At 37.1% G+C, this 21,152-nt stretch overlaps 1 protein-coding gene across 10 annotated transcripts in view; it reads right to left on the minus strand.

Moving 5' to 3' along the window:
* LIMCH1 (LIM and calponin homology domains 1) overlaps positions 1-21,152 on the minus strand; it is a 348,428-nt gene that overhangs the window by 26,007 nt on the left and 301,269 nt on the right. For all 10 annotated transcript variants that reach the window (XM_074324616.2, XM_088789955.1, XM_074324612.2 and 7 more), the window contains 3 exons: positions 9,115-9,205; positions 7,650-7,813; positions 3,325-3,430 (listed from right to left, as the gene is read on the minus strand). In XM_074324616.2, the coding sequence (XP_074180717.2) occupies positions 3,325-3,430; positions 7,650-7,813; positions 9,115-9,205 (361 nt within the window). The remainder of the gene's footprint in view (positions 1-3,324; positions 3,431-7,649; positions 7,814-9,114; positions 9,206-21,152) is intronic.

A 21,152-nucleotide genomic window follows, 5' to 3' on the forward strand; every position in this document is an offset into this window, starting at 1 on the left:
TCGGTCCAGCTCCAGGATTCCCAATCCTAACCCTATAGCTTCTTTGGACTTGGTGTACGACCTCACACTCATCACTTAAATGTGCACCGATTTTACATCTGGGCAAAGCCCTGTAGTTTCCCTGTGCGCCCCCCCCCCCCAATTAAATACAAATCATGTCTTTTCAGGTTACATTTATTAGAGGCCGTTTGCTTCTTGAAAGATAGGAATTTACACACACCAAACAAGTTTTACTACCATTTTTATATCTATCGGCGATGTCTTTGGTGCACAAGGTAAACACGATACTTGAAGTCAGTGGTTCTCAGAGTGTGGTCCCTGGATCTGCAGCATCAGCATCCCTTTGGGAACTTGTTAGTAATGCAAACACTGGGGTTCCAGCCCAGACCTACTCAGTGAGGCACTGCAGGGCTGGGCTCCAGCGATCTGTGTTCTAACCCATCCTTCAGGCGACCTTGGCACATACTCATGTTTGAAAATTACTGCTTAAACCCTAGCTCCACAATATAAACACCATGATGTTAAGGAAAGCATTTAAGAATAGTCTATTTCTGCCCGGCATCTTGCGCTAAACTTGTACTCTCACTGCTACTATTCTGCAACTATTAGATTACGTTATTAATACTTATTTGGAGTCAGGTATTGAGCTAAACACTTTGTGCTTTACTTCACTTAAGTCTTTCAATACCCCTATGAAGTTGGTACTATTATCATTTCCAGTTTACAGGTGATGATTAGAGATTCGGGAGAATTTGGTAGGTGCGGTCGCACAGGTAAGCACTAGATGAGTACAAATTCGAATCCAGGTGTCCTGTCTCCGCAGCCTGCAGCTGTAATCACAGCTTCCGTGAACCAGACGAGAGTATAGAACAGGTGTACGCCAAATATAATTCTATCCTGAAGAATAATTTTTGAAAAGCTCTAGTGCTACTAAATTTTATTTTTTAATCATTCATCTTAGATAAAACATTAAGTAAAGTCCCTTATTGAAGAGCACATTTTACAATCAAAATGCCTTACAACAAGTAATGTAATGTAAAAATATGTAAGACAACAAAACTAATTAATATGGCTTAAAATATCTATTTCCTGTCTATGTTATTTATCTATACAATTATAAAGTTCTAGAAATAGGTCAGAATTGAAATTTGTCGAAATACGGCCAATTGCTGGACCAGTTATGAGACTTTATTTTTGTCAATTCCCTTCAGAACAGTAGGGCTGAAAAATTTAAGAGAAATGTTTTGAAGACAATATTCAACTTGTCTCCACATTAAGAAACTTGTGGTCATCAGTGCATGTACCAATTAATTCCTTCCCAAGTAATTCCTGTTATATTCAGAGCACCCCACATATCTCCCAGCCAGAAGCTACCTCAGGTTCTACCTCAAAGAGCTGCCCATCCTTGAAAAGAAAAGTAAAAATAAATCCCAAGCCACAATGATCCTGTCCTATCCTCTCTTTGTCTGCATTGATAAATCTATAAAATGTACTGTGTAAAGCACATTCAAAATGAAAAAAAAAAAGAGATCTTACAGTTCTTCTCTACTGAACTTTAGCTGTTTTCATGTCTAGAAAGAGAACTGCACTAGTAAAGCGCACTGGTCTATGTGGTTTTTTATTTTTATTTTTTTCAATCACAGAGGACATTCAATATTATATAGTTTCAGGTGTACGGCATAGTGGTTAGACATTTATATAATGTACGAAATGATCTCCCCAATAAGTCTAGTGCCCACTTGGCACCATACATATTTATTACAATATTGACTATATTCCCTATGCTGTGTTTTACATCTCATGACTATTTTGTAACTACCAATTTATACTTCTTAATCCCTTCTCCTTTCTCACCCAATCCCCCTTCCCCCAGTCACCCTTCCCCGCTCCCATTTGGCAACCTGATATTAGTTTCTTCTCTGCATCTGTGAGTCTGTTTCTGTTTTGTTTGTCCATTTATTTTGTGTGTTTTTTTAGATTCTACCTATAAAGGAAATCATATGGTATTAGTCTTTCTCTGTCTGACTATTTTATGTAGCTTTATATCATCATGTTGTTGCAAATGGTAAGATTTCATTCTTTTTATGGCCAAGTAATATTCCATTGTATATATGTACAACATCTTCCTTTCCAGTTGTCTACTGATGGACATTTAGGTAGCTTCCATATCTTGGCTACTATAAATAATTCTGCAATGAACATACGAGTTAGTGTTTTGGATTTCTTTGGATAAATACCCAGTAGTGGAATTGCTGGGTCATGAGGTAGTTCTATTTTTTAAGTTTTTGAGGAACTTCCATACTGTTTTCCATAGTGGCTGTACCAATTTGCAATCGCACCAACAATGCATGAGCATTTTCTCCACATTCTTGCCAACACTTGTTTGTTGGTGTACATGTTTTGAAGAAACAGTGGGGTCCCTATGGATCCCGGAATTCTCAAGACCTATCCCCACACTGTTCACATCCCCAAGGCTCCTTGCTGGTGGTTGAGGGCACCTGGCTTCTCACCAGGATACAGGGATTCAATTGGGGTTCTTAAAGAGTAAAGGGGTAAATTCACAACCTATACATGGCCTAAAAGGTCTTGGGGAGTTTTCAGTGGTCAGTGCTATTTTAAAGACCTTCATAGGGCCTAAACTCCCATATTTTTAGAGGCCATCCCTCCCCACATTATATCAAATATATAAAATTTACCAAACATATTAAAATATATCATATATACACATACAAGTACACACACACACACACACACACACACACACACACACATAGTCTATAAAGAATTTTTAAAAAGATTAACGTTTTTGGTCATGAGTAACATTTAATTTATGATCATGAATGATTTCTCAGTAATCATTATGCACACACAGGAATTATTATAGAGTATTAAAATCTTTCTTCCAAAATCATTGTCAAATTAAAAGGACATTTTATAAAGATTAGATAATTAACAATTAATGAAGTTGACATAATATTAGGGTTATAAACTTTTCATTAAAGTTAGTGATATTTTTAAACATTTTAGAACCAATAAAGTTATTTTAATTTATCAAATACTTATATAGGCTTTATTGTGCCTATAGTGTCTGGCTGACAAAATGGTCTTGGCAGCTGCAGTTCCTGGCTATGCCAAATAGAGAATGCAGCCCCCGATTTTCATTCTGAAATTATTAATTCAGCCCTCATGGACTAGGGCAAACACCATGGCTAAAGGGACATCAACATAAAAGGAAATAATTTTCTTTTAAAATAAAGAATATTTTGCTATAGATGTGCCCAGCAGAACCTGTAGAACTGAAATAAAACATTTTCTTTTCTTTACCTTGAGAATTGAGATTTGGCAAATGTGACTGGTTGGTTTCAGGCATTTTGTCCAGAAATGGAAACGTCAGGGTTGCTTCTGGTTCTGGAGATTTTGGCTTTACCACCTGGATCATCAGCAACAGACATAAACATGACAAGTATTGTCCATTAATAAATGCACAGGCAAAACAAACTTAAAGAATCTCCATGGCTATTTCATAAGTCAATAAGCCCAAACTTTTAACTTCTAAATGGAAATTTTGGCCCCTTCTCCTAGCCCCCTTCATGCTTTTCTACATTAATATAGAGGTCAATTTTTCTGAGAAACCAAAAGAGAGTGTAAAAATTTGATCACTTTACTCCAAACCCAAAAAATAATAATCCATCTTTGGGATTATACATCACTCTGGCTCATTTTCTTATTGCTCAATCACATATTCTCTTCCTAGTACTACATAATACTGAATTTATAATGTCAGAATGTGAGATGTTCTACATGAGATTTAAAAAAAAAATCTTACTGTATAAGTGCTAAATACTAAAGTAATATTTCCTTTTAATGGACATTATTCTTGAGACACTATACAACCCCCCCCAACAAATTTATGCAAAGCACCTTAAAGACAATATACTTTACCTGTTGTCAAAGAAGCATTATGATAAATAGCCATTATTAAACAGTACCATAGCAATGATTCCCTTAGGGGATTTTTGAGGCACGTTGGATTACTTGTCCTCCTGGTAAATAGTTCTAAAATTACAGGTTTCAAAAATTCTTATGTTTGCTTTGTAAAAATAGATTTTTCTTGTTATTGCTATTTAATTTTATTTTTTCTTCTCAATCTGAAAGGCCTTTGCTAGAAGCACCCTCTTTCTGATTTTTTGCTTCTAATCACCTGATTGCTGAAAGACCAGATTACCAAACTAGTGTCTAAAATAGAAGTCAGTAGACTTTGAGCAAAGATCTGAATGAGGAGCACGGCTGTATCAGCTGCTTACAGGACTTCCTCTGATTCACTCTGCCTGGAGGTTGTTTTCCCAACAGCCAATAAGGCAGTGAAGCTATAGAGCAGTTTGTTTCATCATAACCTCATCTACGATTTGGTCCTCAGGCTGATTTAATGTCTAGAATTTCTTCTCAGTAGGATTTTATTTTTCCGTATGAATAACACATTCAACCATAATGGAATCCTGAAGAAAATACTGTTAATCACTTTATTCTGCATCCAAGTGAACTTCAGTATTAAATGTGCAGCAAAAGCTTAAGGCCTAGACTTACCAAAGTTGACAACCCTTATATCTTAACTTCATTTCTTCCATAGTCGAGTCTGATAAAAATATATTTTGGATAATGCCCAGTTGTAAATGAAACAGTTAATAGCAGAAATGCTTAAAATGACCACTATGTAAAAAGGTCAGTCTGTGTATATGGGCACTTTGTTTTAGAAAGGTACCACTCTCTCGTGAAGTGAGAAAAGAAAAGCTGTTGCAACCACTGTAATCCCCTTTCTCCCTTTCTCTAAGAGCTAATTGTAAATCCGGGAAAGGAGAAGGAGGAAAAATTCACATGGTGTGAGAAAAGCATTGGGTTCAAAGACCATTATTCCATTTGCTAATCAACTAGTAGAATTCTTAACCTGGAGTCCACAGAACAGAATACAGGTGGTGTATGTACTTTGTATCACTTGACACCAAGGAAAACTTGGTAATCCTGTGTATTCTATGCTTTAAAAAAATATTATTCTGAGATAATGTTTACTAGATGGTCAAAGGATTCAAGGCAGGAGCGCGCATGCGCGCGCGCGCGCGCGCGCGCGCGCGCACACACACACACACACACACACACACACACACACACACACACACAGAGCTAAGAATTCCTGAAGACAATTTTTCTATAGTAGGGTAGATGTGACACTGGCGGTCCAAAGATAGATCACAGATGAGGTTACCTAGATGAGGTATACAGATGAATATTTTTTAGTTATAGTATTCATTTTGTTTGATTAAAAAAATTCTAGCAATGAAATAGCGTTTTCCTTTCAGTTTAGATTTAAGTGAAACAAAAAGTCAATTTGGAAGAATAGTAATGGTTATAAGTGTGATGTAGATAAGACAAAAGCTGTAAAGACAGGAAACCCTACCTGCCCCCAACATTTTTCCTACAGTTTAGTTCCTCCTTTCAGATCTCCCTACAATTCTTTAATTCTCTATGTATAAAAATGGGGAATAGCTATACAGTCTGAAATTTCCAAAAGGCATCAAAGCAATAAGCATTTTTGAGGCTCTACCAAGGACACAGCACTCTCAGCTCCTTAAGGCCAGGGGACGTGTCTGTTCACTGTTGAATATCCAGTATCTAGTACAGTGCCTGACACATAGTACCAGGTGCATAGTCAATATTGGTTGACTAAATGATGAATGAACCAGAAGTAGAAGTGGTAATTTTTCACTCTAAAGTCAAATGCAAATTTAGGGTCAATTTTTAAAGTTGAAATATTATTACATATAGTATGCCAGTATGCAAGTCAGTGGTTCTCTATCTTGTTGGCCAATTAGAATCACCTGGGGAGCTTTTAAAAATACAGATGCCTGGGCCCCATCCCAGAAATTCTGATTTATTTGAGCTTAAATGTGCTTGGTATTATTTTTAATTCTAAAGGGTAGCCAAGGTTGAGAACAACTGGTATAAAAGATGAAGACTTTTAAACTCTGTGCCTGAAAACAAACCAAGTTAATATGAAGGAGATAAGACTCCAAATAAGAAATAAATTTAATAAAAACAAGAATTTAAAACCCATTGTATCAGAATAATAATTTTCTAATTTTCTTGTTATTCAAATCCAGAGGCATCAGAATTATTGCTGCTATAAAATAGCTAAATATTGGAAAGAGTCTGTAGTAAGCTGCAAATAAGCAAGCTTATGCATAGCAAACTAAAATGTAACCGCAAAGCTTTATAACTTATATTTATATTACAGTTTTCTTTTAAATGTATATAATTCTTCATAATTAAAATTATTTAAAATAAAATAAACCATATATATGTAATATATATTAATATATACCAATTGTTACTAATAGGTAGGTTTCAGTGACTTTTTCTATTTCTATGTTTTTTATTTATATATTATTGTTATATATTTACATGTATTACTTGCTAGATATTTATATATATTACTATAAATTTAAAAAACATGTAACTATAGACTGAATGTTTGTGTTCTCCCCAAATTCCTATGTTGAAATCCTAACCCAGAAGGTGACTGTGTTAAGGGGTGGGGCCCTTTGGTGGATGAGTAAGTCATGAGGGTGGAGCCCTCATGAATGCAATTAGTGCCCTTATAAAAGAGGCCCTAGAGAGCTGCCTCTTCCCTTCTACCACGTCCCTTGCACCACGTAAGTAGACAGCCACCTGTGAATCAGGAAGTGGGTTCTCACCAGACACCAAATCTGCGAGGGCCTGGATCTTGGACTTCCCATCCTCCAGAACTGAGAAATAAAAAGCTATTGTTTATAAGTCACCCAGTCAATGGGGTTGCCGGAAACCGGGTTCTTGGTGTTCGTCGCAGGGGAGAATTCAAGGATGCACTGAATAAGTCAAGCAAGCAGCAGATTTATTAAAAGGAGGACAGTACACTCTCAAGAAGAGAGAGCAAGCAGGCCTGCCTGGAGAAGAGCAATTTCCTGAAGGAACAAAGAGGCTTAGGAATTTGTTATTTCTTAAGTGAGGACATGAAATATTCGAGATTTAGGGGTGGTGATATAGGTGTTTCTAGGCGGGTCCTTGCTGACCACTCTTTCCCCTCAAAAGGAGGGATTTTTGTCCTTATTTGGCTCTTGTTGGAACTGTCATGGCCGCACAGGGGATGGGGATTTTCACACTAACCTCAATGCTAATAATATTATAATCCCTGATAATTAGCTAAAATTCACCTTGAGGGGCAAGATGGCATCCTGGATCTGCTCTCTGCCACTGAAATCAAGTTCTGCTTGGTCTGGCTGCTGTACTTTTTCTTAAGGATGATCTCATCTCCTCCGTTCTTCGTTTTCCTGCAATTTCTTCTTCCCTTCCTCCCTCTCTCTCCCCGCAGCGCTATTCTTTCTGCCTGCTGTATCAATAGTACTCTGTTATAACTGCCCAAATGGACTAATGTGTATATTTTTTCTATATGTAAATTATATGTAGTATATTTTTACTTATAAACATATACAGATTAAAGCTAGGAAAAAAGAGTAGGAGAGGAAATAAGTCATGATGAACAAGTGCCAGAGCAGCGGCAGCTACAAGATGAAGCAACACTAATTTTGGATTTAACGGCTTTAATCCACTATGTACTTCACCTTTTGTGACAGCACCAACTCCACCTTTCCACTCATTTCATGATCTGGTTTCTTATGGTCTTTTTCTTCTGGCACATCATTCTTCAGCTTGGGGCTGGAGGAGAACTCCACAAAGGCCATGGTCGGGCTGGATCGAGTCACAGTTGTTGTAAAATGCTGTGGCTCTGAAATGGAGTTATATTCAGAAGCATAAATAAGAAGAAGACAACCGTATAAAAGCCCACTTAACCTCCAAGGCCATGAGTACCCTGCGTCTATATCCTGCCCTGGGCAATAAGAAGTTGGATGACTGTGTGATGAGAAGTATAAATGAGACTAAGATGCCAGAATTCTCTAGGCTCTTTCGTGATATTATTAAAGAAATCAAGCAACATAAAACAAATCAAAGCACCCCACTATCAAAACTTAAGTTCTTAATAAGAGTCTGAGTTTACATGTGAATAACACTACAGGAAACAAAATGCTGACAAGAAATATTATGTAGATGGTTTAGATGGGAGAACATCTACAGATAACTTCCATCCAAGTGACTTGAGCGGAAGCCTGACTCTTCCTTTTGTACTTCAATGCTCCTTTTTAACATCACATTTTCATAATCGGAATGTGTTAAGGATTGTGAGGTCTATATAGAGGGTGCCAAAAAAATATATACACATTTTAAGAAAGGAAAAAACTGTATTAAAATTGTAATACTCAATATATATCGATAACAAAAGATGAACACAAGCCGTGTGTATACAATTTTTTTTGGCACCACTGGTATAATGCGATGAAAATAAAGTGTTTTCTGATATACAAAGAAGAATTAGGTACACGCTAGAGTGGTGGAAAAGTCACCACTTGAAGGGGCATATCAAAATGAAGAGGTGTAATCTAGTTTGAAAAGGCATATGCTAAAATTTTTAGTTATGACATTTAATTTCTTTTAAAATGCCATTTAAAAATAATTTGGCATAAAAAGAGGGTAAGAGGTTTTTATGCTTATCAAAAGAAGAAATATGTTATAAGTATTGAGAAACATTACGTTAGGGAACGGGGTCTCTATTCCTGCTCACATATTTGTGGCATTACTTTATTCTTTCAAACTTCACCAGCTTATTATTTCAGTGTCTATTTTTATGACACATTTTTGTCTATTGCTGTTACTGTGTTAAAATATGGCCCTCAGTTTTTAGCATCATTTATTTGGGGAAATATAATCTTCTCTATGATAATAGAGATACAGCTTCTGAAAGAAAAAAAACCCAGCAAAACAAAACAGGTAGCAAAAAATCATGGGCTCCTGTTTTTACAGCAAGATAAAGCATATGGTCAGAATTTCCACAGGAAGCCTCTAGATGGCAGCCCAACCACACCTGTTACGGAGCCTGACTAACTACCTGTCTATGGCTCAGTAGGAGAAATCCTTGCCTCTATTTCCATTATGTCATGATTTACCATAAAACTAGTCTGTTATGAAACAAACCTGAGGAGGCAAGTTCTGTATTCCCTTTTTCTGGTTTTTCACCATCATTCTCATCTTCTTGACTGTTTGGTTCAGTTTCCTCAGTTGTTGCCTGAAAAAAAGATTCCCCCCCCCCTTGAATAAATGATCCCTTTGAAAGCTCTACATTTTTTAGAGTCTAAAAGGTAAAGGCTTTCTTTCTTTCTTTTTTTCAAACAGGCTAACAAGGCGAGTTGCCTTATATGAATTCGTTCTTTTCTATTTCTTAGGCAGCTTTATGGTGAAGGGCTGGACGTGGTGGAAGGAGACATTCTGTGAAGGAGAACAGAGATGCTGAAGCAGCACACACACACCCACTACCCCCACCCCTCCTCTGGCTGCCTCAGAGGCATAGCCCCGCTTTTTCCTTTCTTTCACCACCAAAGTTTCAAAATCATAGTTAAAACCCACTTACTCCAAGCACCTTTAAAATTGGCTTGGGATCATATCACCAGTGGGGGTAGAAAATTTTCTTTAAGGTTACAATTAACCTCTCAGTAGCTCGTCTTCAGCATAGATGCCAGTGGGTCTTAGGTTCTTAGCATTGTGCAATTTATTACTGATGTTCTCTTCCTTCCTGGGATCTTAACAACTCTTTTACCCAAACTCTCATTCATTCATGTATTCTCTCTCTCTCTTTCACTCTCTCTCTCTCTCTTTCACTCTCTCTCTCTCTTTCTCTCTCTCTCTCTCCCCCCACCTCGCTTCTCTTACTGGTTCTTATTGCTTTTCTTTTCATAAGAATATGGGTCATTGCTAAAAACTTCAACTATTTTCCTCCCCGTGTGCTGAACCGCCCTTAAATGTATCAATTATTCACTTGGGTTTGACATTAAGTTGTCTATTCATTTGTGACATATAGTTTCATCTCTAGCCCTGAGAGTTCATCAGCACTTCACTTCTGCTGAGCTGACCATCAATGTCAAGGCTCACACGCAACATGCTAAAAGTTACCTTCAAACAAGCCCCTCCTCCAAATCTTATGCTTTCTGTTTATGGCATTAGTTTTCCCCATCACACAAATTAAACTTTGAAGTGTTTCTTAACTCATACCTCACAAGTGTCCATCATTTGCCAAGACCTGCCCAGGTTCTAACACAAGTTTCCATATGCATCTCTCCCTTTCTGTTTCTACAGCTAGGGCCCAGTTTCACCGTTACTCCCGTATTCTGTCACTAAGGACTTACTCTGGTTGGGATCTTACTGTCTCATCCACTTGGCACATCTCTCTCATTAGTGCTTCCGTTTATTACTTTATGTTTGTGTTTTCCTCCCTCAGTAGTACCTCAACTGTATCAGTTTTATGCTTGATGGAATTTATAATATTAAAAGAATTTGGATCAATCTAAATGTCCAACAATTAAGGAATGGTTGAATGAATGACAGTGTCCATAAAAGGAAATATTATGCAGTAATAAAAAAGGTATTGAACAATAATTAATGATATGTGTAAGTATTTATGATCGAATCTTAAGTTAAAAATGTAAACTGTATATACAATATAATACCTATATATAAGATTTTATATATGCTATATGAATGCACAAATATTCCTATTAATACATATATAAAGTGTATATAAGAAGAAATTAAGGAAACACATTCAAATGTTAATAGTGATTATGGTTAATGTGCTTAAATTTTTGATGCCTTTTTCTTTTTAAATATATTTTCTGTATTCCAAAATGTTCCACAATGGCTATGTCTTGCTTCTGTAATCAAGAAACAAAGTCAGTGTCATTTTACATGATCTTTAGTTGGGAGCCAATTGATTCCAAAGTGCATTCCAAAATTCTCTCACTGATGTTATAGTATTTGCTTGATAAAAGTAAATGAAAGGTTGAATCAAATACTTACTAGACTATATCCCCCAACAATCAAAGAGAACAAGTTAATGACTATTGTGTTTGTTAGCAGTAATGTCTTATTGTAAAGGGATAAAGTTGAATTTTTTAAAGTGTGAATGAAATATTTTATAAACTCTAAAAGTTTTAAAATAAAGACTAAATTTGGTTTCAGGAAAGGCATTATTAAATACTTTATAAAATATCCCCATGGGTTCTCAAAAAGCTATGGATTTATTGATCTCTCATAAGTACATACATTTTACCTATAAATCAAAATTTGCCTTCCAAGCAACCAAAATGAAAGCCCTTTCAAGTTAAGGCATTGGTGGAAATGGTCACTGCATTCTTTAAAAAAAAAAAAAAAAAAACTTTATGAATGGAGGGAAGAATGGCTCAACATACGCAAATCAATAAATGTGATATACAATATTAATAGAAGGATAAAATCATATGATCATCTAAATAGACGAAGAAAAGGAATTTGACAAAATTCAACACCATTTCATGTAAAAACTCTCAACAAATTAGGTATAGAAGAAGGTACTTTAAAATAATAAAGGCCATATTTGACAAGCTCACAACTAATGTCATACTTAATAGGGAAAATATGGCAGCTTTTCTTCTAAGATCAGGAACAAGGCAAGGGTGCCCACTCTCACCACTTCTATTCAACATTATACTGGAAGTCCTAGCCAGATCAATTAGGCAGGAAAAAGAAATAAAAGGCATCTAAATTGGAAAGGAAGAAGTGAAATTGTTTCTGTTTGCAGATGGCATGATCTTATATACAGAAAACCCTAAGGCTCCACCAAACAACTTTAAAACAAATGAATTCAGTAAAGTTGCAGGATATAAAATCAATATATGATTATCTTAAAAAGATATTAAGAAAACAATCTCATAATAGCATCAAAAAGAATAAAAAACTTAGAAATAAATTTAAACATGGAGGTAAAAGATCCGTACACTGAAAGCTACAAAATGCTGATGAAAGAAATTGAAGAAGACACAAATAAACACTAAGATATTTTGTGTCCATGGATTGGAAGAGTTAATATTGTTAAAATGTCCAAACTACCTAAAGCAATCTATAGTTCAATGCAATCCCATTAAAAATTCCAATGGTATTTTTCACAGAAATAAAAGAACCCTGAAATTCATATGGAATACAGAAGACCCCAAATAGCTAAAGCAAGCTTGAGAGCAAGAACAAAACTGGAGGCATCACACTTCCAGATTTCAAACTACATTACCAAGTTATGGTAATCAAAACAGTATGGTACTGGCATAAAAAAAACAACAACACATAGATGAATGGAAAAGAATAGAGAGCCCAGAAATTAATCCACACTTTTATGGTTAGCTATTTGTGACAAAGGCACCAAGAATACAAAATGGTAAAGGATAGTCTCTTCAATAAATAGTGCTGGTAAAACTGAATGAATATCTACATGCAAAAGAATAAAACTGGATTCATACCATGCACAAAAGTCAATGTCTAAATGGAGTAAAGACTTAAATAGAAGACCCGAAACAATAAAACTCCCTGAAGAAAACAGAGGAAAGCTCCTTGGCATTGGTCTTAGCAATTATTTTTGTATTTGACACCAAAAGCATGGGCAACAAAAGCAAAAATAAACTAATGAGATTACATCAAACGAAACAGTTTTTGCACAGCAAAGAAAGTAATTAACACAAGAAGGCAATCTACAGAACAGGAGAAAATGTTTGTAAATCCTATTCTGATAAGGGGTTAATATCCAAAATACATAAGGAATCTTACAACTCAATAACAAATAAAAGGAAATAACCCAATTAAAAAAAAAATGGGCAAAGTAACTGAATAGACATTTTTGCAAAGAAGAAATACAGATGGCTAAAGGTATACAAAAAGACGCCTAACATCACTAATAATCAGGGAAATCAAAACCACAATGAGACATCACCTCACACCTGTCAGGAATGGCTATTATCAAAGTCAAAAGATAAGTGTTGTTGAAGATGTAGCAAAAAGGGAGCCCTTGTAAACCCATGGTGGAAATGTAAACTGGTACAGCCATTATGGAAAATAGTATGAAGTTTCCTCAAAAAATTAAAAATAGAACTATCATTTGATCCAACAATCCCACTTTTGTATACATATATATGTATACATACATACATATATATATATATATATATATATATATATACACATATATATATATAAAGAAAATGAAATCAGTATCTCAAAGAGATATCTCCACTCCCATGTTCACTGCAGCATTATTCACAATAGCCAAGACATGGAAACTACCTAAATGTTGGTGGATAAATACATAGAGAAAATGTGAGCTATATGTACATATATATTATTTATGTTATGCATATACATTATTTATATAGTTTATACCCACGTATATTTATATTACTATATATTAATATTAAATATTAATATATACAATAGATATAATTTGTATATATACAAATGTTAATATATTATATAGTGTGTGCGCGCGCGCACACACACACACACACACACACACACACAATGGAATATTATGGAGCCTTACAAAAGAAAGAAATTTGCCATTTTTGACAACATGGGTGAAGCTGACATGCATTATGCTAAGTGAAATAAGCCAAGCACAGAAAGACACATATTTCATGATCTCAGTTATATGGAGAATCTAAAAAATTAAAATTAAAAAACACCAAACTCAGGGCAATAGAGATTAGAATGGTAGTAACCAGAGGCTTGGGCATGGGAGAAAGAAAAAGTAGAATAGTCATTGCCAGGGTTTGGGGAAAGGGGCTGTGAGGAGTTTTTTAATGGGTATGCAGTTTCAGTTTTGCAAGATGAAGAGTCTGGAGATGGATAGTGGTGATAGTTACACAATTTGAGCATATTTAACATCACTTAACTGTACACTTAAAAATGGTTAAGATAATACATTTTATGTTATGTGTAATAAATAAATTGGGGGGAAAAAACTAATATAAAAAAATAAAAATTACTTGCAAGTTTTCTGTGTTTAAAAAAATATACAGGGTCGGCCCGGTGGCGCAGGTGGTTAGAGCTCTATGCTCCTAACTCCAAAGCCTGCCGGTTCGATTCCCACATGGGCCAGTAGGCTCTCAACCACAAGGTTGCCGGTTCAACTCCTCGAGTCCCACAAGGGATGGTGGGCAGCGCCCTCTGCAACTAAGATTCAACACGGCACCTTGAGCTGAGCTGCCACTGAGCTCCGGGATGGCTCAGTTGGTTGGAGTGCGTCCTCTCAACCACAAGGTTCCTGGTTCGAGTCCCGCAAGGGATGGTGGGCTGTGCCCCCTGCAACTAGAAATGGAACTGGACCTGGAGCTGAGCTGCACCCTCCACAACTAAGACTGAAAGGACAACAACTTGAAGCTGAACAGCACCCTCCACAACTAAGATTGAAAGGACAACAACTTGACTTGGAAAAAAGGCCTGGAAGTACACACTGTTCCCCAATAAAGTCCTGTTCCCCTCCCCCAATAAAATCTTTAAAAAATATATATATACACAAAAAACAGGTGGAAAAAGATGGCGGAATAGGTAAAAGTTGTGCCTGCCACCTCCATGACCACATTAAAATTACAACTAAATTATAGAACAATCAACCTCTAGAACCATCTGAAGACCCGCTGAACAGAACCCCCATAACTAAGGATATAGAGAAGAGCCCACATTGAGACTGGTAGGAAGGGTGGAGACACAAAACAGACTGACCCCACACCCACGGGTAGTGGTTGGCATCAGGAGGGATACTTTGTCAGTGGAGGTTCCCCCTGAAGCATGAGGGGTCCCAGCCTCAGAGTGGGTTCCCCAGCCCAGCAATCCAGTGCTTGGAAGAGGAGTCCCCACAATTTCTGGCTATGAAAATCATGAGGATTCCACCCATCCCAGTGAGATGGAAGGTGGCTGGAAACCCAGATGTCCTCTTAAAGGGGCTATGCACAAACTCACTCACTTGTAGGCACTTACCCTGGGCTCTATCGGAGAGGCAGTAACTGAAGAGGTGCGAGAGACATACAGGGAAACAATGAGTTGTGTAGCATCAGAGTGAGAGCTAGAGGGACAGCCACCACTATCCCTGTGTGGAGCCCACCTCAAGTGTAGCCTACGGGTGGTGCCATCTTTCCTGTGTTGAGCCCTCCCCCACATGGCCAAATCTGAGGCCACACCAGCCTAGTGAACTCCATGCATCCCACCCTGGGGACTCACTGGGACCCTACCCTGCCAACCTACCATGGCATTGCTGGGGGCACTCTCAGCTCCTGGGTAACCAACCCTACCCCGCACACTGCTGGAGGCTTTTTCAGCAGCAGATGGCCCATTGTGGCTTGTGTGGCTGCCTGGGACACTTTTGGTGATGGGAAGTCACCCCAGATCATGCTGCAGCCTTTCTTGGATAGATCTCAGGAATCTGAAGGCTGAAGCGAGCAGCAGCTGGCCATGGCATTCTCTGGGCGGTTCCCAGAATAGCCACAAGCTTGGCACGGGCGCAAGACCTGAATCTGCATTAATCTTGTGAACACCACCCGCCCCACACCAGTGACTCCCTGGGACTCTGCCCCACCCAACTCTCGGAACAGCACCAGAGGCACAGTCAGCACCAGGGCAACCAGCCCAGACCCAAGCATCTAAGGAGGCTCTTTCAGTGGCTGAGCCTTATGGGCAGGTGGCAAGAGATGTAGAGGGACGCTGGGCCTTTTGCTAAGCTTCCCCACACCCGAAACTTGTGGCAGCCAGCCTCGGTTCACAATGAAGTCACCCCACATGCCTCCAGGTCCAGCAAAGGCAGCAACCAATCACATATAGCTGTGTAGCTGCTACCAAGTAGCCCTGGGCTGGTTACAGGCAATGGTTGAACCAGGCTTACACAGAGCCCCTCCCAAGAGGCAACAGAAACAACACACCCAGAGGCTGGCTTCTGACCAAAACAGAGCACCACCCGATCATTCCCACAGCAGCACACCCAAAGGGTGGTCTCAACAGGCACAAGAGCCTGTGGGGTAAATGCCTGTATGAGGGGTCAGCCCCCACACTGCAGCTCATACACTGTGGGCATAGCCAATTCTCATAGCTAGTCAGCCTGAGAGTCAATCCTACCCACTGACATGACAGAAACAATGAAGGCTCAACTACAACAGGAGGGCACACAAACCACACAAGGGACACTCCTGGAGCACACAGTGCTGGGATCAGAGAGACTGTGCCACTGGACCCCACAGGACACCTACTACGTCAAGCCACCGTATGAAGACTGAGAGAAATAGGAGACCTACATAATACATAGAAACAAATGCAGACAGGACAGAATTCAAAATACTGGTTATAAGAATGCTGAAGGAACTTAGTGAGAACTTCAACAAAGACATAGTAAGCATTAAAAAGGACACAGAAACCATAAAAAAGAATCAGCCAGAAATGAAGAATATAACAACTGAAATGAAGAACACACTAGAAGGAATCAACAGCAGGCTAGATGAAACAAAGGATCAAATCAGTGATTTGGAAGACAAGGCAGGAGAAAACACCCAATCGGAACAACAAAAAGAAAAAAAGAATAAAAAAAATAAAACCCCAAAGATAGTTTCAGGCATCTCTGGAACATCAAGTATAACAACATTTGCATCATAGGAGTTCCAGAAGAAGAAGAGAGGGAACAAAGGATCAAGAACCTGTTTGAAGAAATAATAACTGAAAAATTCCCTAACCTGACAAAGGAAATAGACATACAAGGCCAGGAAATGCAGAAAGTCCCAAACAAGGTGAACCCAAAGAGGCCCACACCAAGACACATCATAATTAAAATGGCAAAGGCACACCATAATTAAAAAGCAAAAAGAGAAACCTAAAAAGTAGCAAGAGAAAGACAACTAGTTACCTTCAAGGGAGGTAAAAACAAAAACAAAAACAGCTCATAGTCCCAATGGACTATGAGCTGTTTTCTCAAAAGAAACTTTGTTGCCAGTGGGGAGTGACATGAAGTATTCAAAGTCATGAAAAGCAAGGACCTAAAACCAAGACCACTCTACCCAGAAAGGATATCATTTAAAACTGAAGGAGAGATAAAGAGCTTCCCAGACCAAAAAAAAAAAAAAAAAAAAAAAAAAAAGAAAGGAATTCAGTATTAAAAGAAATGTTAAAAGGACTTCTTTAAGAAGAAGAAGAAGGGGGAAAAAACCACACAAAAATAAAAAATATGAATAATAAAATGGCAATAACTATGTACCTATCAATAATCACTTTAAATGTAAGTGGGTCAAATGCTCTAATCAAAAGACATACGTAGCTGAATGAATAAGGAAACAAGACTCATATATATATATACTGGCTACAAGAGAGCCATCTCAGATAGAAAGACACACATAGACTGAAAATAAAAGGAAGGAAAATCATATTTCATGCAAATTGAAATGAAAAAAACCTTGGGTAGCAATACTTATATTGGACAAAATAATTTTAAAACAAAGACTATAATAAGGGACAAAGAAAAACATTACATAATGATAAATGGGTCAATCCAACAGGAGGATATAACCCTAGTAAACATCTATGCACCCAAAATAGGAGCACCTAAATATATAAAACAAATATTGGCCAACATAAAAGGAGAGATGGACAGTAATAAAATCATAGTAGGGGATTTTAACAACCCATTGACCCCAATGGACAGATCTTCTAGACAGAGAATCAACAAAGAAACAGCGGCCTTAAATGACATACTAGACCAAATGGATTTAATTGATATTTTTAGAGCATTTCACCCCAAAGCAGCAGAATACACATTATTTTCAAGTGCACATGAAACATTTTCCAAGATGGACCACATGTTACCACAAAACAAGTCTCAATAAATTCAAGAACATTGAAATCATGTGAAGCGTCCTCTCTGACCGTAATGGTATAAAACTAGAAATCAATTACAAAAAGACAAACAAACCAAAAAAAATCCTAAAAACACACAAACATATGGAGGCTAAATAACATGCTACTAAACAATGAGTGGGTTAACAACGAGATCAATGAAGAAGTCAAAAGATACCTAGGGAGAAACGAAAATGAAGACATAATGGCCCCCAAATCCATGGGAGACAGTGAAAGCAGTCCTCAGAGGGAAATTCATAGCAATGCAGGCCTACCTCAAGAAAGAAGAAAAATCTCAAATAAACAATTTAACTTTACACTTAAAGGGACTTGGAAAAAAACAGCAAACAAAGCCCAAAGTGAGAAGAAAGGAAATAATAAAGGTCAGAGTGGAAATAAATGAAATAGTCTAAAAAAACAATACAAAAGATCAATGAAACCAAGAGCTGGTTCTTTGAAAAAACAAAATTGATAAGCCTTTAACCAGACTCATCAAGAAAAAGAGAGGACCCAAATAAAATCACAAATGAAAGAGAAGAAATGACAACGGGCACCACAAAAATACAAACAAACAAACAAAAAAAAACATAAGAAAATACTACCAGCAATTATACATCAACAAATTAGACAATATGGAAGAAATGGATTAATTCTTAGAAGCATATAGTCTTCCAAGGCTGAATCAAGAAGAAACAGAAAACCTGAACAGATCGATTACTACTAATAAAACAGAATGAGTAATCAAAGATCTCCGAACAAACAGAAGTCCTGGATCAGATGTTTTCACAGGTGAATTTTACCAAGCATTCAAAGAAGAATCAACACCTATTCTTCTCACACTATTCCAAAAAATTCAAGAGGATAAAAGGCTCCCAAGCTCATTATATGAGGCCACCATTACCCTAATTCCAAAACCAGAAAGACATTACAGAAAAAGAAAACTATAGGCCGATATCTCTGATGAATACAGCTGCAAAAATCCTCAACAAAATATTAGCAAGCTGAATTCAACAGTAAAATGAGCACAGACCATGATCCAGTGGGACTTATTCTTGGGATGCAACGTTGGTTTAATATCTGCAAATCAATGAACATGATATATCACATAAACAAAATGAAAGATAAAAATCATATGATCATATCAATAGATGCAGAAAAAGCATATGACAAAATCCAGCACTGATTTATGATAAAACCCCCCAACAAAGTGGGAATAGAGGGAACATATTCCAACAAAATAAAGCCCCTATATGACAAACACACAGCCAACATCACACTCAATGGGGAAAAGCTAAAATAGTCTCCTTATGATCAGGAACAAGACAAGGATGTCCACTTTCACCACTTTTATTCAACATAGTATTGGAAGTCCTAACCATAGCATCAGACAAGAAAAAGAAACAAAAGACATCCAAATTGGAAAGGAAGAAGTAAAATTGCCATTATTTGCAGATGACATGATGCTATATATATAGAACTCTAAAGAATCCACACACACGCACAAAAACTGTTAGAACTGATGACTGAATTCAGTAGCAGGATACAAAATATTCAGAAATCAGTTGCATTTTTATACACCAACAGAAAACTAGCAGAAAGAAAAATTAAGAAAACAATCCCATTTACAATTGCATCAAAAAATTAAAATTCCTAGGAATAAATTTCACCAAAGAGGTAAAAGACCTGCACTTGGAAAATTATAAAGCACTAAAGAAAGAAATTGAAGAAGATACAAATAAATGGAAGCATATACCACGCTCATGAATAGGAAGAATTAATATAGATAAAATTTCTGCACTACCCAAAGCAATATATAGATTCAATACACTCCCTATCAAAATATCAATGGCATTTTTCACAGAACTAGAACAAATAATCCTAAAATTTATATAGAACCATGAAAGACCTCATATAGCCATGGCAATCTTGTGAAAGAAGAACAAAGCTGGAGGTATCATGCTACCTGATATCAAACGATACTACAAAACCATAGTAATCAAAACTGCAGGGTATTGGCATACAAACAGACACATAGATCAATGGAACAGAACAGAGAGCCCAGAAATAAATCCACTATGTGGTCACTTAATCTATAACAAAGGAGGCAAGAACTTATATTGGGGTAAAGACAGTCTATTCAATAAATGGTGATGGGAAAACTGGACATACACAGGCAAAAAAAAAAAAAGAAAAAGAAAAAGAAACTGGACCACCTTCTTACTCCATATACAGGAAACTCAAGATGGATTAAAGACTTAAATAAGACCCCAAACCATAAAACTAGAAGAAAACATAGGAAGTAAACTCTGACACTGCCATTAGTGATATTTTAGCTGATATATCTCCTCAGGCAAGGAAAACAAAAGAAAAAAATTAAGAAATGGGACTACATCAAACTAAAAAGTTTTTCACAGCAAAGGAAACTATCAACAAAATGAAAAGACATCCTAATGAATGGGAGAAGATATTTGCCAATGATGTCTCTGATAAGGGGTTAATTTCCAAAATTTATTAAAAAACTCATACAACTCAACACCAAAGAAACAAACAATCCAATTAAAAAATGGGCAGAGGACCTCAACAGACATTTCTCCATGAGGACATACAGATGGCCAATATACATATGAAAAGGTGTTCAGTGTCACTAATCATCAGAGAAATGCAAACTAAAACCACAATGAGATATTACCTCACACCTGTCAGAATGGCTATCATCAATAAATCAACAAACAAGTGTTGGTGAGGGTATGGAGGAAAGGGAACCCTTGTGGGATAGCAAATTGGTGCAGCTACTATGGAAAACAGTATGGTGGTTCCCCCCAAAATTAAAGGTAGAACTACCTTATGACCCAGCAATTCCACTCCTGGGTATTTATCCAAAGAAATCCAAAACACTAATTCGAAAAGATATATGCAACCCTATTTTCACTGCAGTGCTATTCACAATAGCCAAGATATGGAAGCAATGGAAATGCCCATCAACAGATGATTGGATAAAGAATTTCTGGTATGTATATACACATACACACACAATGAAATATCACTCAGCCATAAAAAAATGAAATTTAACTATTTGCAACAACGTGGATGGACCTAGAGAATATTATGGTAAGTGAAATAAGTTAGACACAGAGAGAGAAATACCATATGATCTCACTTATATGTGGACTCTAAAGAACAAAATAAACAGAAATGGACTCATAGATACAGAGAACAAACTGACGGTTGCCAGATGGGAGGGGAGTTGGGGGCTGGGTGGAAGAGGTGAAGAGATTAAGAAGTACAAACTGGTAGTT

Source organism: Rhinolophus sinicus, chromosome 1 (assembly GCF_057876585.1).
Source record: "Rhinolophus sinicus isolate RSI-liver-muscle chromosome 1, RSI-T2T, whole genome shotgun sequence".
NCBI lineage: Eukaryota > Metazoa > Chordata > Mammalia > Chiroptera > Rhinolophidae > Rhinolophus > Rhinolophus sinicus.